Raw genomic sequence first — 17052 nt, 5'->3', positions numbered from 1 at the left:
TGAAACAACAGAAAGCACAACCACAGATAAGGGAGGACTGCTGTATGAACTTCTTTCATCTTTCCACGTCCCAATGGCTAACCTCTACACCAAAACCTATCACTGAAGTGAAGGAACAAACAAATATTTCTTCACTTATTTCAGATGGTGGGAGAATAGAAGATAGAATACAATAGGCCCTCCAGAAGAGAGTGAATTGAGAAAACAGCATGCCATCAGTTAGCTACAATGAAATCTGTATGCTGGAAGACTGGTGGCTATCTGTACTTTGAATTGACTTTGTCTCAGCTTCCTCTTTGGTACCTCAACATAGTTAAGTGACAAGCTCCTCAAAAACAAGGCAGGTCCCTTTGGGAGGCCAAGGCGGGCAGATCACAAAGTCAGGAGTTCGAGACCAGCCTGGTCAACATGGCGAAACCCCATCTCTACTAAAAATACAAAAATTAGCCAGGCGTGGTGGCAGGTGACTGCAATCCCAGCTACTTGGGAGGTCAAGGCAGGAGAATTGCTTAAAACCGGAAGGCAGAGGTTGCAGTGAGCTGAGATTGCGCTGCTGCACTACAGCCTGGGCAAAAGAGCGAAACTCTGTCTCAAAAAAAAAAAAAAAACAAAAACAGACAAAAAATAACAAGGCAGGTCCAATATCTCACTCACTGTGAAGTGGTTCATCTCCTACCAACGGTGATAAAAAATGTAATACAAAAGTCTCATGAAAATGATCACTGCAGCTATCCAAGAATATTCTAGTCACCAGCCTCATGAAGAAGACTGTCAGTAGAGGCATAGTTTATTTTCAACCTTTTTATATTCTTTTTTGTTGTTGTTCAGATAGGGTCTTGCTCTGTTTCCCAGGCTGAAATGCAGTGGTGCCATCATGGCTTACTGCAGCCTTGACCTCCTGGACTCAAGCAATGCCTTCCCCTCGGCCTTTCAAGGAGCTGGGACTACCGGCACTCACTACCATGCCTGGCTATTCTTATTTTTTGTAGAGATAGGGTCTTATTATGTTGCCCAGGATGGTCTCGAACTCCTGGGATCAAGCTCCTAAAGTACTGGAGCTAGGATTACAGGTGTGAACCTCTGTGCCCAGTCTAAACTTTTTATATTGTGACACTGTGTTAACACAGATCATAACCATCAGGAAAGAAGAGTGGCAAAAATCATAAACCTGGGAAAAGTATCCTTCAAGGTTTACTGGACTTAAGATAACTCTTTAGGACAGTTACCTACATGAAGGGCTGGAAGTAGAAAAACTCTGGTACTATTTTAATAGATAAAAAAGGAAGATGTACTAAGGTCAATAAGGATATAAAATGCTTGTACCTTCTACTAGTAATCAAGAATCAGTAACATATACTGCCCTCACATTCCTGGGGAAGGAGAAGAGTATCAACCACATTCCAGTTTTCTGCTTAGTGCCTGGGATTAGACTTGCTTTGTTTTTTAAATACCCATGTAGATGGATTTCCTATAATGTCCTAAAGTATGAAGTTTCTCCTTCCCGAGGGTGCCAATGTTTGAAAAATACCAAACAATCCACTCAAATTAGCACAGCAGTTAATACTACAGCACTAAGCCCAGACTTACTTTTTACCAAAACTAATATCCTTTGACTACAAATATATTAACTGAGCTGGCTTTATTCCCTCTATCCATCTCCCACTCTTTTCTTTCTTTTTTAAAATTTTTTATGGAGATGGGGTCTCACTCCATCACTCAGGCTGGTGTGCAGTGGTATGAACATGGCTCACTGCAGTCTCGAGTTCCTAGGCTCAAGCAATCCTCCCACCTCAGTCTCCTAAGTAGCTGGGACCACAGGCATGTGCCACACTGCACCTGGCTAATTTGTTTTTACTTTTTATAGAAGACAGGGTCTCACTATGTTGCCCAGGCTTCAAATTCCTTTCCAAGATGAGTTTCCAGCCGCAATGGCTCATGGCCGTAATCTCAGCACTTTGGGAGGCTGAGGCTGGCAGACTGCTTGAGTCCAGGAGTTCAAGACCAGCCTGGGCAACATGGTGAAACCCCATCTCTACAAAAAATACTAAAATTAGCTGGGTGTGGTGGCGCACACCTGTAGTCCTAGCTACTCAGGAGGCTGAGGTGGGAGGATCACTTGACCCTAGGAGGCTGAGGCTGCAGTGAGCTATCATTGCGCCACTGCACTCCAGCCTGGGTGAGAGTTAGACCCTGTCTTAAAAAAATAATAAAAATGGTTTCCTATGTGCTAAGTTCTGTCCTTCACCAATGGCACTGACCCAAACACTACTCCTCTTGGGAAGCATGGGAAACAGATAGAGAAAAAACAACCAGTCAAGCACAAGACAGAAAACCTAGCTGGCGATCAATCAGAGCAAACCAGGTAGATGTTATTTATCTGAGTTTTGTTGTTTGAGGGGGGTGGGTGGGAGGTTTATTAGTCCATAGTCACCATGCGACTTATGAGAAAAGTCATGCCACTCTATCCTCAAACAGTCCAAAGAATTGAAGGGGACAATTTACAGCCTCTTGCGTAAAAAATTTCTGTAAATGCCCGTGCCATTCTTTGCCTTGTCACCTTCCATTAGCCTAAACCAATAAGACTCTGTTCACTGAGACTTAAGCTGGAAACATGAACAAACAGACTTTTCTTGGACAGAGGGAAAAGGACATGATGATTTAGGGGAGGCTGGGGGGAGGTGGGAGGAGGTGGGAGAGAGATTTCTTCACATTTCTGTGTAGTGCCTGATATGTGTATAGCATACTAGTGGAGCTAAAAACTGAAATATATAAATAGTCATGCAAAAGTCAGCCTAGGAAAAACAGCACACTCAGGTTCTTAAATCTGTAATATGCTGAAGCCATAAATCTAAAATATGAAGAGGAGATGAGCAGATTGTGACAATTAAAAAAAAATTAGGCTGGGCACGTGGCTAACACCTGTAATCCCAGCACTTTGGGAGGCTGAGGCAAGAGGATCACTTGAGCCCAAGAATTGGAGACCAGCCTGGGCCACACATGAGATCATATCTCTAAAAAAAAGAAAGAAAGAAATCAATCATAAACATTATTCAATCCATGGCTCATTTGCTCTCATATACTTCCTCCCTTTATTCATATACTACACTGATCAGCAGCCAAGTCCACTAAAGAGAAATCAGCAAGCACGCAGGGTCGTAAGTTGGATCAAGCAGACAACAGAGATGACAAAAAGTGGGTTTTTCATTGTCTTGTTTAGAATACTAGGATAGAGAAGAGGCTACATTACCTGCTAACCTCCACTATTTGCACCACATCTAACTGAATAAAATCTGTGCCTAGAGAATTAAACAACCTAAAGACAAGTGACCAAATTATATAGACGGCTACACTGGAACCCAGAATCCCAGGATGAAGTAGACAAAAGTATGCTCATCTGGCAGTTCCGTAAACACAAACTTAACCAAGTCACTAACCTCTGCCAACCAACCAAACACTACGTAGCAACTCATTCTAGTGATAAATAGTTAAGCACAAGAACTAGGCAATTCTCATCAGACAATGTACCCAGCTGCAATTCCAGGATGTGGAACTAGAACAATAAGTTCTAGAAAAAAAGAATCCTTACTTTTCTTATGTCTTATTCCTTTTCCTCCAACTTCTCTCCTTTCATAGATTTATTCTGAAACTGCTTATATTTTCTACAATTATTTAAAAAAATTCTCAGCTACAGATTAACAATGGTCCAAGTATGTGGTCTGATAAATAATTTCTATGCCACTCACAAGTATGAAAGCTGTGTGGGAGATATAAGCTAGATATGAGTTGTCCAATATGGTAGCCACTAGCCACAAATGGCTTTGTAAAATAAGTTTTACTGGACAGTGCTTGTGTAGACAGCAAAACATCAGCATTTCTGGAACACTGTGACGGTTTATGGGACAAAACAGACCAAAATGTTTAAATTAGGATGGTTCTGAAAATCAAGACTTATAACCAATGTAAATGGGATCTATACTCACAGAACACATCTCAAAAGGTCACGAATCTTCAAGTGAAGTAGTCCCTGGAAACCATACATATTCTAGTAAAGTGTTACTTAAAATATAGTCTTCCTCCTGGTGCTAGTCTCCAAACTGTTTCTTACCAGTGTGTAAACGTCCAGAAATTGAAAATGTTAAGAAACTTTCAGAATAATTTAATGCTGTTCTAACATTTTAATTGTATTTTATAAAAGTATCCCTGCAATAATCAAAAACATTTCTAAACTAGTTTTTTGCCACAGATAATTTCAGATGCACTACTCTAGCACATATGCAAATAAAAAAATATGCTATACGTATTGACAATCAATGTTATTAGAGAAGGAAGCTCACAGCCAGAGTTCTGCCAATTACCATTATTGTATTACAACCCTCCAGAGACTTAAAATGGGCGCTGAAATCTTATCAATGATCAACTAAAACTAAAATTGAGTCAAGTTAATTGACTCAGTTTTAATGCCATAAAGCCAATTTACGAACAGAACTGAACTAAGAAAAAAGGAAGAAAACTAACATTTATTGAGGGTCAAAGTATCACTGTTAGGTAATTTTGAATACTGTATACAATTTTTTTTTTTTTTAAGACAGAGTCTAGGCCATGTGCAGTGGCTCATGCCTGTAATCCCAGCACTCTGGGAGGCCAAAGTGAGTGGATCACTTGAGGCCAAAGTTCAAGACCAGCTTGGACAACATGAAGAAAATCCATCTCTACTAAAAATGCAAAATTAGCTGGGCATGGTGGCGCACTCCCATATTCTTAGCTACTCAGGAGGGTGAGGTGGGAAAAATCACTTGAACCCAGGAGGCAGAGGTTGCAGTGAGCTGAGATCGCACCATTGCACTCCAGCCTGGGTGACAGAACAAAACCCTGTCTCAGAAAAAAAAAAAAAAAAAAGAAAGACAGGGTCTCACTCTGTCACCCAGGCTGGAGTGCAGTGTCACTATCATGGCTCACTGCAGCCTCAAACTCCTGGGCTCAATTAATCCTCCCACCTCAGCCTCCCAAAATAATGGGATTTCAGGCATGAGCCACTGCACCTGGCCCTGTATCCAATTATTTACTCTTCCCAACCAGGTTGCTAGTTATTGCTAAGTCTTACAGATGAGGATCAAAGAAGTTCAGTAATTTGCTCAAAGTCACAAAGTTAACATATGTATCTGTTTTACTCAGCCTTCTGTGGACTAAAAATGAAAAAAGAGAAAAAGTCTAGGGAAGGGAAGAGAAAGACCTGATATTCCTGTAATGAAATACTATAAAAATAACACAGGTATACAGTATAGCATTGATGGACAAATTCTTTTCAGCAATGTGTAGTAGGAGCTATAAGCTATGTAGTAAGAGATATGGTGTTCAATTTTGTAAATTCAGAAGGAACACAGACAATTCCTTAGAAGATAGAGTGAATTTTTACTGCTGGGGTTCTCACACATCTAGCCCTCACATAAAAGAGACGACAGATGAGAACTAGGGCCACAGAACCAAGGCACCCTTCCCCTTGGCCATATGGCACAACACAAGTGAGCTTTGGTTTGTTTGTTTGTTTGTTTGTTTGTTTGTTTGTTTGAGATGGAGTCTCACTCTGTCACCCAGGCTGGAGTACGGTGGCGCAATCTCGGCTCACCGCAGCCTCCGCCCTCCGAGTTCAAGCGATTCTCCTGCCTCAGCCTCCCAAGTAGCTGGGATTACAGGCACTTGCCACCTCGCCTGGCTAATTTTTTGTATTTTTAGAAGAGATGGGGTTTCACCATCTTGGCCAGGCTGGTCTTGAACTCCTGACCTCATGATCCACCCGCCTCAGCCTCCCAAAGTGCTGGGATTACAGGTGTGAGCCACCGTGCCCAGTCGTGACCTTTGGTTTGTAATAGCCCTTCCCAATTAAAGTGCATGTGGCTTAAGAATCACATACTCTGCCTCTCAACTTCAAATCTTTTCTTACTTCACAAAAATGAGCAAGTATTCCCACTGAGCACCAATGGTCTCAGCATCATGCTAGGCACACGGACCTGATGCTGTATTTCTGGTTAATATAAAAAATGATAACCCAGGCCAGGCGCAGTGGCTCACACCTATAGTCCAGCACTTTGGGAGGCCGAGGCAGGAGGATGGCTTGAGGCCAGGAGTTTGAGACCAGCTGGGCAACACAGAGAGACCTCATCTCTAAAAAAAAAAATTCAAAAAACTGGCCAGGCATGGTGGCACACATCTGTGGTCCCACCTACTCAAGAGGCTGAGGTGGGAGGCTTGCTTGAGCCTGGGAAATGGAGGCTGCAATGAGCTGTGATCATGCTACTGCACTGCAGCCTGGGTGTCAGAGTGAGAACTTGTCTCAAAAAAGATTAAAAAAAAAAAAAAAAAAAAAAGTTAACCTAAATGGAAGAAAGATGGAACAAAGTTGTGCACAAGTGTTCCGTAGTGGCACAATAATGATTACTTTTAGTGTTTAGTTTTTTCCCAAGCAAAATATATAACCAATGTCAGGTAAGTTTCTTCCAATGGCTTTCTAGAGAGCTAAACGCTTTTATGCTGAGTTGGAAATACTGATGTTTTTCTTTTTTTGAGACAGAGTCTCACTCTGTTGCCCAGGCTGGAGTATAGTAGCACGATCTCGGCTCACTACAACCTCTGCCTTCCGGGTTCAAGTGATTCTCCCACCTCAGCCCCCCAAGTAGCTGGGATTACAGGCATGTACCACCATGCCCAGCTAATTTTTGTAGTTTTAGTAGAGACAGGGTTTCACCATGTTGGCCGGGCTGGTCTCGAACTCCTGACCTCAGGTGATCTGCCCACCTCAGCCTCCCAAAGTGCTGGGATTACAGGCATGAGCCACCGTGCCCGACTGATATTTTTCTTTCTTTCTTTTTTTTTTTTTTTTTTCTTGAGAGGGAGTCTCGCTCTGTCGCCCAGGCTGGAGTGCAGTGGTGCAATCTCAGCTCACTGCAAGCTCCCCCTCCCGGGTTCATGCCATTCTCCTGCCTCAGCCTCCTGAGTAGCTGGGACTACAGGCGCCCGCCACCACGCCCAGCTAACTTTTTTGTATTTTTAGTAGAGACGGGGTTTCACCGTGTTAGCCAGGATGGTCTCAATCTCCTGACCTCGTGATCCGCACGTCTCTGCCTCCCAAAGTGCTGCGATTACAGGCGTGAGCCACCACGCCTGGCCCGATTTTTTTCTTAAATGCCGGTTTTTCTGGTTTCAAATACCCTGCCACCACTTTGACAACCAAGAAACATGTTCCTGTTCTAAACAACAAAGATTAAGAGACCACCTGCTCTAGGCAAATAGAAAAATCCTTATCATTTTCTCCAATGTGCCTAGCAAAACTACAAAGGCAACAATGGCCTGGGGAACCAATCACCCCACATAGCATGAAGTAAACAAAGTCATCTTGCTTAATAAACTAAATAATATCAGTTAGCTGAGGGGCATAAAGAATGAATTAACTTTTTTTTTTGTTCCACCAATCCTCCAAGTTTTATTTCTAAGTACTTCTGACCTAAAGACAAGACTGTCTTCTCCTGATTATTTAATTCCCATTATGCCTATTATCAAAGTTAAAGTAGATGTAATAAGTTTTAACATCACTGAATTTAACATCTTAACCAACAGAAATACAGACCATACTCAGGCTGGGTGCAGTGGCTCACGCCTGTAATCCCAGCACTCTGGGAGGCAGAAGTGGGTGGATCCCTTAGGCCCAGGAGTTTGAGACCAGCTTGGGTAACATAGCAAAATCCCATCTCTACCAAAAATTGAAAAAAATTAGCTGGGCATGGTGGCACGTGCCTGTAGTTTTAGCTACGAGAAAGGCTGAGGTGGGAGGATCACCTGAGCCCAGGGAGGTCAAGCCTGCAGTGAGCCGTGATCGCACCACTGCACTCCGGCCTGGGCAACAGAATGACCTTGTCTCAAAGGAAAAAAAAGAAAGAAAGAAAAGAAACGTAGACCATGCTCTAGCAGCCTGGGTGAAAGCTATGAAAACAATCCACGGGAAAAAACAATCAGGTTGTGAAATAATTACTGTAACATAATCAAGAGTCAGTGAGAGGAGGTGACAGTCAATCAAGTATGTGAAATGAAATGCTTTGTAGTCAGCTACATTCTCAGGAGGGTCATTTCCAGCCTATGTAGTTCCCATAAGCTGCTCTAATGTCACAAAAACATTACTTCCATCGAGCCTACATTACCTTTCTGGAGATTGAAGAGACATTCAAACCAAATCTTTGAGCTCTTTCCTTCAGCTTATCCAAGTTAACCTATAAAAACATAGGGGAAAGAACATAGTTTTAAAAAATCAAAACGGAAAACAAAAAATGCAGAAACTATAGTATGAAGCTAAGAGTTCAAATAAGCCTATAACATCAAAGACACCCTATGAGCAAAATAAGAAAACTAAGCAGCAACCATCCAGTCCACTGATTATGGCCTCCTCTGGAATGCAGTGAAAGATTCAGCCCTGCCTCCTGCATTTATCACAGGTGTCAAGAGCCTAAGGAGGGCTTAAGATCAAGGGAAGCCAAACACTGCCAGGGAAAGCAAACACATGTCTAAATCATCACCTCCAAACAAGTCTACCATTCACAATCCAAAATCATTAATTCTCATGTGGTCTCTGCAAGTATTTCTTAACTCTATCTCCAAACAAAGAGAAACTATCACGGAAGCACCTTTTTCAGAAGACAATCTATAACTACTACCCAACTCGATTCTCTTCCCTCCTCTTTCTTGGAAACCTTGGTACATGGACTTGTTACTATTGTAAGAATTATTTAGGGCCAGGCGCAGTGGCTCACGCCTGTAATCCTAGAAGTTTGGGAGGCCGAGGCAGGTGGATCACCTGAGGTCAGGAGTTCAAGACCAGCCTGGCCAACATGGTGAAATCCCGTCTCTACTAAAAATACAAAAATTATCCGGGCATGGTGGCGGGCACCTGTAATCCCAGCTACTTGGGAGGCTGAGGCAGGAGAATTCCTTGAACCCGGGAGGTGGAGGTTGCAGTAAGCTGAGATCGCACCACTGCACTCCAGCCTGGGCAAAAGAATGAAACTCCGTCTCAAAAAAAAAAAAAAAGAATATTTAGGAAATTTTCATTAATAATATTAAACCTTCACTTACAATATTAAACAGCAACCCCTAAAGCAGGATTTCATAAAGCTGATTCTATTTCACCACAGCATTCGTTACCATTTTTTAAATATGCTAACTAGTCACAATGGTCCAGAAAGCCATTTTATTCTACCATTCTTTACTCTGATTTCACATTTCACGGATAGTATTTAAAAAAAAAAAAAAAAAAAAAAAGCACTATCTACAAACAGAACTCCTAAATTGCTTCCATAGATTCTCTTGTGGTAATAATGAATTAGACATTATCTAAGGCCATTGGACAAGGCCTCCAGTACCATAAAACAGTTACATACACGGCTAACAAAATCCATTCTTACTTTCAAAAAGAGTGGTAGGAAGGAAGACGTCTGCAGTAATTGAACATGTGACAATTTTCCTGACCTCTCCGTATCTCCAACAATTTTTTAAATTCAAGACATACAACATTGTACTGAAAACAGTCAACAAATTAATGTTCTCAGAGTTTCCTCTAATCTGGGGAGGAGGAGTCTCTAAAGTTAGCCATATAGAATTAAGGTCTGGGTGTGTAAGAAATAAAAAAAGATTTCTTACCATAGGTTTGTTATCAGACGACAGACCTAAGGAAGTAAATAAAGTTTTATTTAATATTTTTAAAAGTCATAAAAGCCAACAGTCTTCAAGTCAAATTAGGCAACATAAAAACAGTATACGAGACACACATCCTTTATCCTATGATGACAAAGAAAAGGCAGAAATTGCATGTAGCGATCATGTCTGCATTCATTGCTAGCAGGAACATAAAATGGTATAGCTGCTTTGGAAAACAATTTGGCAGTTCCTCAAAAGATAAATACAGTTACGTATGATCCCACAATTCCACTGCTAGCTATACAGCTAAGAGAAAATGAAAACATATAATTACACAAAAATTTGTACATAAATGTTCACAGCAGCATTATTCATATTAGACAAAAAGTTAAAGAAAAACACCCATCAACTGATGACTGGCTAAATTAAGTATGGTATATCCATACAATGGAATATTATTAAACAATAAAAATGAATAGAGATACATGCTACAACATTAATGAACCTTGAAAACTATGCTAAGTGAAAGAATCCAGTCACAAAAGACAATACACTATACGTACTATACGAATTCATTTATATGAAGGCAAATTTCCACGGAGAAAAAAACCTCAGTGGCTGCTTAGGGCCGGGCAGGGAGAGGTAATGGAGGATATCTACTAATGGGCACAGACTTTCTTTTTGGGGTGATAAGCACGGTGATGATGGCTGCACAACTCTGTGAATATACTATGAAATAATGAATTATATACCTTTAAATGGATGAACTGTATGTTATATAAATTGCATCTCAGTAAAGCTGTTAAAAAAGAGATCACATCTGGATAAACAAGAACTACTATCATGAGTTGAAATTATGGCTCCTGGCCGGGTGCGGTGGCTTACGCCTGTAATCCCAGCACTTTTGGAGGCCAAGGCGGGTGGATCACCTGAGGTCAGGACTTGTAGACCAGCCTGACCAATATGGTGAAATCCCATCTCTACTACAAATACAAAAATTAGCCAGGCGTGGTGGCATGCACCTGTAGTCCCAGCTACTCGGGAGGCTGAGACAGGAGAATTGCTTGAACCCAGAAGGCAGAGGCTGCAGTGAGCTGAGATGGCGCCGCTGTGCTCCAGCCTGGGCGACAGAACAAGACTCCATCTCAAAAAAGAAAAAAAGAAAAAAAAAGAAATTATGGCTCCTTAAGGCCAATTTTCTGTCCTGAAATTATCACCAAGAAACTAGCCAATAATTATTTACTTCAAACTTTTCAGGATTTCATTCAAAAAAACAGTGCTTGCTTTTAAATGTTCCCAAATTCCGTTATTTTTTAGAGTTACTCTATAGTTCTAAGATGTCAGAATTATGAGTAACACTGAAACTGTATTTTTTATCGGGTTCCCTTTTCAGACTATTAATTTTAACTATTATCTTTCTTCAAATAGCATTTTAGCCTTGCACCTGTAGTCCCAGTTACTCAGGAGGCTGAGGGAGGACTGCTTGAGCCCAGGAGCTCAAGTCCAGCCTGGGCAATATAGTGAAACCCTGTCTCTTAAAAAAAATAAAAAAGCACCACGTTCTATAATTTCTGTTGTATCTTCACCAATTATATCTCTCTTGATGTAAATAAGAACCAGAAAAAAAATTTTTTTTTTCTAAAACACTTAGTGATAGCGGCCAGAATTTTTCTGTCTTTTTAAAAGCACAGCAAAACACTACAAGAAGATCTCTGGGGGACATTTTCTTACTTAAAACTACCGACGAGTCACAGGGAAAACTGGATTGAATTGGAAGACTACATTTAAATTTTAAGTTCCTGAGAAAAGGGGCTATGTTCTTTTTGTTTTTTTGAGAAAAGAGTCTCATTCTGTCCCCCAGGCTGGAGTACAGTGGAGCGATCCTGCTCACTGCAAGCTCTGCTTCCCACGTTCAAGCACTTCTCCTGCCTCAGCCTCCCAAATAGCTGGAATTACAGGTGCGCAACACCACACCCAGCTTTTTTTTTTTTTTTTTTTGTATTTTTAGTAGAGAAGGGTTTCGCCATGTTGGCCAGGCTGGTCTCAAACTCCTGACCTTAAGCAATCCACCTGCCTTGGCCTCCCAAAGTGCTGGGACTACAGGTGTGAACCACCGTGCCCAGCCTGTCCTTTTTTTAAATTCTGAGACAAGATCTTGCTCTGTCACCCAGGCTAGAGTGTCATGGCAACATCACACTCACTGCCAGCCTTGACCTCCCAGGCTTAAGAGATACTCCCACCCCAGCGCCCCAAGTAGCTGGGACTACAAACGCCTGCCACCATGTCTAGTTAATTTTTTAATTTTTTGTAGAAACAAGGTGTCACTTTGTTTCCCAAGCTAGTTTCCAACTCCTGGGTTCAACTGATCCTCCCGGCTTGGCATCCCAAAGTGCTGGGACTACAGGCGTGAGCCACCACACCCAGCCGTTTCTTAAAAATAATAACTATTTCAGGCTCGGCACACCTGTAATCCCACCATTTTGGGAGGCAGAGGTGAGTGGATCACTTGAGGTTAGGAGTTCAAGACCAGCCTGGCCAACACAGTGAAACCTGTCTCTACTAAAAATACAAAAATTAGCTGGGTATGGTGTCACGCACCTGTGGTCCCAGCTACTCAGGAGGCTGAGGCAGGAAAATAGCTTGAACCTGGGAGGCAGAGGTTGCAGTGAACCAGATCACGTCCCTGCACTCCAGCATGGGTGACAGAGCGAGACTGTGTCTCAAAAAATAGTAATAATTTCCTCTAATTCATTACAAAAGTGATACATATTCATTGTATGGATTTTAATAACACAGACAAGCAAAAAGAAATAAATCATTCAAAATTCCACCAACCAGAGATACGAGTATTAACAATTTAGAATACAGTCGTCCCTCCATTTCCTCAGGGGATTGGATCCAAACCCACCCCTCCAGCTGATACCAAAATCCACCACACTCAAGTCCTGCAGCAGATATAAGCTGCTCCTCCATATCTGCAGGTTTCACATCCCAAGAATACTGTATTTCTGAACCGCATTTGGTTATGGTGAACCCTCAGATACAGACAGCAAACTGTATTTATTGAAAAAAAAAAAAAAATCCAAGTATAAGTGGACCTGTGCAGTTCAAACCTTGCTGTTGAAGTGTCTACTATGTATCCTTCCAAGCTTTTTTCCTATCTATACATGCACTCTTACATGACTAAAATGGGAACGTACTGTTAATATAATTTTGTAACTTTTTTCATTAATATCTCTGATAAATATCTTTCAATATTATTTCAGCACAGTAGTCTGCTATACCATGGCACACATTTAATAACTAATTCTCTGTTGTACAGTTGGTTGTTTCCAGTTATTGATCACTATAAATAATGCTGTGATAATCCCTGAGACTAAGTCTTTATGCACATTCAAGACTATTTCCTTATAAGTTCCTAGAAGTAAAATTGTTAAGGTAGAAGATATTCTTTTCCCTTTTATCACTTATAATAGCCAGTATAACACTGGATAGTATGCAATAATTTTATGCAGTTGAGACCCCAGAATAAGTAAGCAAAGTACTAGAGAAACTTCTTTGAAGATGTTCAAGAAAAGACAGACAAATGTTGGCACTTCCTATCCTCTCATAACATTCAGTATCTCTCTTAATTGCCCAGGAAGGCCTAAGTATAATTTTACCTAAAGCAGGAGATGAAAGTTACAATCTCTTAAGAGTTTCTACAGCTAGCAAATTTACCTTATTTTGGAGAAATGAAACCTGTTATACCAGAAAAGAAAGAATAAAAAGGTAACTTTCTCAGAAGTATCTCTGTACTCTTACCTTTTGTTGGAACTGAAGAAATCCCAAACCTGAAGAAGAAAAAACAAACTAAATTTTAGGAAGCTGTTCACACTCCTGGTTGTCTGTCTCCGTGTCAAGTATACATATGACACTTCTTGCTTGTGATCTCAAGCCTTGCAATCATTAGCTAATTCTAACAACCCCATGAAAGAGGTTCAGAAATTAAGCTAAAAGGAAGCCTTATCAGAATTAGTAGTAGTCAGTTCCTGGCTTTAACTGTTACAAAAACCCTTTTCAATAAAGCTCAATTTATAGCTACTATAACCAAATCAGTAGACATGTTCTGAATAGGGTCAAAAGTGTTCACATCCTTCAGCAAGCCTCTATTCTACTTAAAATCAACAATTATACCTAAAAGCTAGGATCACACATCTTCATCTTTACAACACCCCTATCAGAGGCCCAAAAGGCTGGGGACACTCACCTAGCTGCCCGAGCAGCTTTCTTACTCTCCAAGCTCACAGGTACATTGAATCGTTCAGCCCTCTTCTGCATTCTCTAAGTAAAAATAGACAAAAGGGAGAAAAAAAAGTCAATTTATGGTTTAAGAAAGTTAGTCAGAGGTAGGTATCTTTTAAAAAAAAAAAAAAAAAAAAAGAGTCTCACTCTGTCCCCCAGCCTGGAGTGCAGTGGCATGATCTCGGCTCACTGCAACCTCAGCCTCCTGGGTTCAAGCGATTCTCGTGGCTCAGCCTCCTGAGTAGCTGGGATTACAGGACTGTGCCACTGTGTCCAGCTAATTTTTGTGCTTTTAGTAGAAATGAGATTTCACCATGATGGCCAGGCTGATATCGAACTCCTGGCCTCAAGTGAACTGCCCACATCAGCCTCCTAAACTGCTGGGATTACAAGCATGAGCCACCCGGCCCAGCCAAAGGTAGGTATCTTAACAACATCAGAAGTAATTTCTTAGGGTCTAAACTGAAAATACTGACAATCCTAGAAGATATCAGGTTGTGTCCACGCTAGGACTTAACGGCCCTTCCCAGAAAGCAAACAAAAAAAGACTATTATTAGATGCCCTCAAAAACAAAAGTGAGAAATAAAGTAAAACCTACATTATGCATGAAGCTAAGAAGTCAAAAGCTATGTTTGGCTGACCTTTGAAAAGTGATCAAAGGAATAGCTTGGTTCCAACACCAATGGTATTCTTTCCGTTAGAAATGAGGCAGCATTGTTTTATGCCATTCTAAAAGAGTTTAATAATTCTCTACTTTGCAAGTATGATACTGAACACAAGATCTCAAATGGAACCTGGTTTCACAGTCCTGCACCACAGAAACCAGAGAAATTTCAATCTCAGCTACTGGCCAGTAGCAACATAAGAGTCACATCTACCAATACAATTTCAAGGTACAATCCTCCTAAATCTAATCCTAGGTTTGAAAACATCTCAAAGAGAGTCACTGTTAAGACCATAATATTACATATAAAAAGACTACAACTTCAAGAATGACTACCCCTACGCCAGCCAAATATTTTCCAGAGTAGCTGGCAGTGAAACGTATCAACACCAAAATCTGCCAATACTGATTTTCTGCCTGTGAATAAATTTTAGAGGATGATGCAGATATAATAAAGGGTAAGAGGGAGAGAGAAATGTAGAAACTGTTCTACTAGGGAGCAGAATACCTACCTCAGTCTGTGGTATTTCAGATGTAATTTTCACCACTTTCTTCTCTGCTGCCCTAGAAAAGAAAGAGATTTTTTAAAATGAGAAAACTGATATTCTAAACCACAACCTCAGAAATGTGTAAGAATTCACCTGAGTCACCATTCTCTGCCCTATTATCTCTCTGTCACCCCCTAAGCCAAAGAAACATGAAGTCCACTAGAGCTTTGGTTCCTTTAACTGTCATCTATTGAGAGGAAAGAGTTCAAATAACAAATTAAGCTTCTTTAGCTAAAGTATAATAAAGAAATAAGGAAAGAAGTCTGGTTAAATATACTGGGCTGAAGGGAAACACTCAAAGGACACCAGAAACCATCTCATTTGCTTTTAGGAACTTTTTAATTTACTTTTTTTTTTTCTGAGACAGAGTTTTGCTCTTGTCGCCCAGGCTGGAGTGCAATGGCGTGATCTCGGCTCACTGCAACCTCCACCTCCTGGGTTCAAGAGATTCTCCTGCCTCAACCTCCTGAGTAGCTGGAATTACAGGCACCTGCCACCACGCCCAGCTAATTTTTGTATTTTTAGTAGAGATAGGGTATCACCATGTCGGCCAGGCTAGTCACGAACTCCTGGCCTCAAGTGATCCACCCGCCTCGGCCTCCCAAAGTGCTGGGATTACAGGTGTCAGCCACCGAGCCCAGCCTTTAATTTACTTTTGAACTAATGAGTAACCCTCCAATCCTCCTTTAAGTACCACCTCCCAATGTTCATCACAACAATTAATAAGTACTCTACAAGGTCTGGTTTCCTTCTTTTAAAAATCCCTTATTTCTCCCATGGGGAATGTAGCTCTAGCTGGAACAGTCAAAGTGAAACAAATAAAAATGCTAAAGAAGGTAGGAAGAAAGAAGTCTAAGGGGAGTTTGAATTAGGAAAACATGGTAAGTTAGTGGTCAAAGGTTTAAGAGAAAACAAAAGAGGGGGGACCACAGGGGCGGGAGACAAAGTTCGGAAGTACCCACGATAAATGGAAGGGCATTAACCCTCCACCAAACAACTCCCATAAAACTGTGGGTCATAACCAGTCTCATTAAGGTCCCTCATTTAGAGACATGGGCAGCTTTTGTTCCAATATCCTGGACACTTTTCCCATTTGATGCCCTGAAAGGTAGTAATGGTTTAATGACATTTTCAGAGGAAGCAATTCTGGAATAAGAACTTACTCTCTTCCACCCTTTTATTGGAAATCCCTGGACTGAAGACAAGCAATGGGTGCCCCCTGCTGACTATAACGAAGTCCTACAATATGTAACCGCTTTAGCTGGTTGGGGGTGGGGAATCAAACTAGAAACAGGTATATTTTTGGAGAACTTCAGGCCAAAGATGAAGAAGGGGATCTCCTTTTAAATAGTCAAGGAATCTAAACTAGCCCTGGCTATTCTGACGTTTAAAGAAATTTCTAAACGCTTCCCATTTCCTTGCCATCCTTCCCTAACCTTGTCTTATAATTTAGGCACAAAAGGCCAAAGTTTAATGTTTTACTTGAAATCCAATGCCATCAAGAAAGCAGTACTCTCCATCAACCCCAGTGTAATGACTTCCTCCCCATTACCATTCTGAAGCACAGTCAATGCAGTGCACATCACGGCAGAAAGGGAACCCCAGACGGGAAGTTTCCTTCCATTCTATTACAATTCCCTTAGGCAACTAAACTCAAGCGCAATAAATAAACATCAAATTCTGGGATGCATGGGAAATTTCCACTCTTCACTGAGAAATTTCTCTCCTACCCAATCACATAAACAACATTCTCTGAAATACAGAGACCAAGAATCTTTTTGTACATACTTCAGTCTAACCACAACTATCCTCTAAAAATCAAAAACGATCACCCCATCCACTTCAATTTCCTTGTTTCAAAATTCATTAATAGAATTAAA

At 41.1% G+C, this 17052-nt stretch overlaps 1 protein-coding gene across 3 annotated transcripts in view; it reads right to left on the bottom strand.

Annotated features, from left to right (window-relative positions):
• The window catches only part of SARNP (SAP domain containing ribonucleoprotein), a 65323-nt gene that overhangs the window by 28344 nt on the left and 19927 nt on the right, over positions 1-17052 (bottom strand). For all 3 annotated transcript variants that reach the window (XR_010129324.1, XM_004053324.5, XM_055359426.2), the window contains exons 5-9: positions 15137-15188; positions 13925-13998; positions 13480-13508; positions 9679-9704; positions 8187-8255 (exon numbers count right to left, since the gene is read on the bottom strand). Coding sequence is in view for 2 of the 3 variants with exons in the window: in XM_004053324.5 (XP_004053372.1) it covers positions 8187-8255; positions 9679-9704; positions 13480-13508; positions 13925-13998; positions 15137-15188 (250 nt within the window). In the remaining variant the exon portion in view is untranslated. The remainder of the gene's footprint in view (positions 1-8186; positions 8256-9678; positions 9705-13479; positions 13509-13924; positions 13999-15136; positions 15189-17052) is intronic.

The sequence above is a fragment of the Gorilla gorilla genome, chromosome 10 (assembly GCF_029281585.2).
Source record: "Gorilla gorilla gorilla isolate KB3781 chromosome 10, NHGRI_mGorGor1-v2.1_pri, whole genome shotgun sequence".
Classification (NCBI taxonomy): Eukaryota; Metazoa; Chordata; class Mammalia; order Primates; family Hominidae; genus Gorilla; species Gorilla gorilla.
This window is presented reverse-complemented; position numbering and strand designations above follow the sequence as displayed.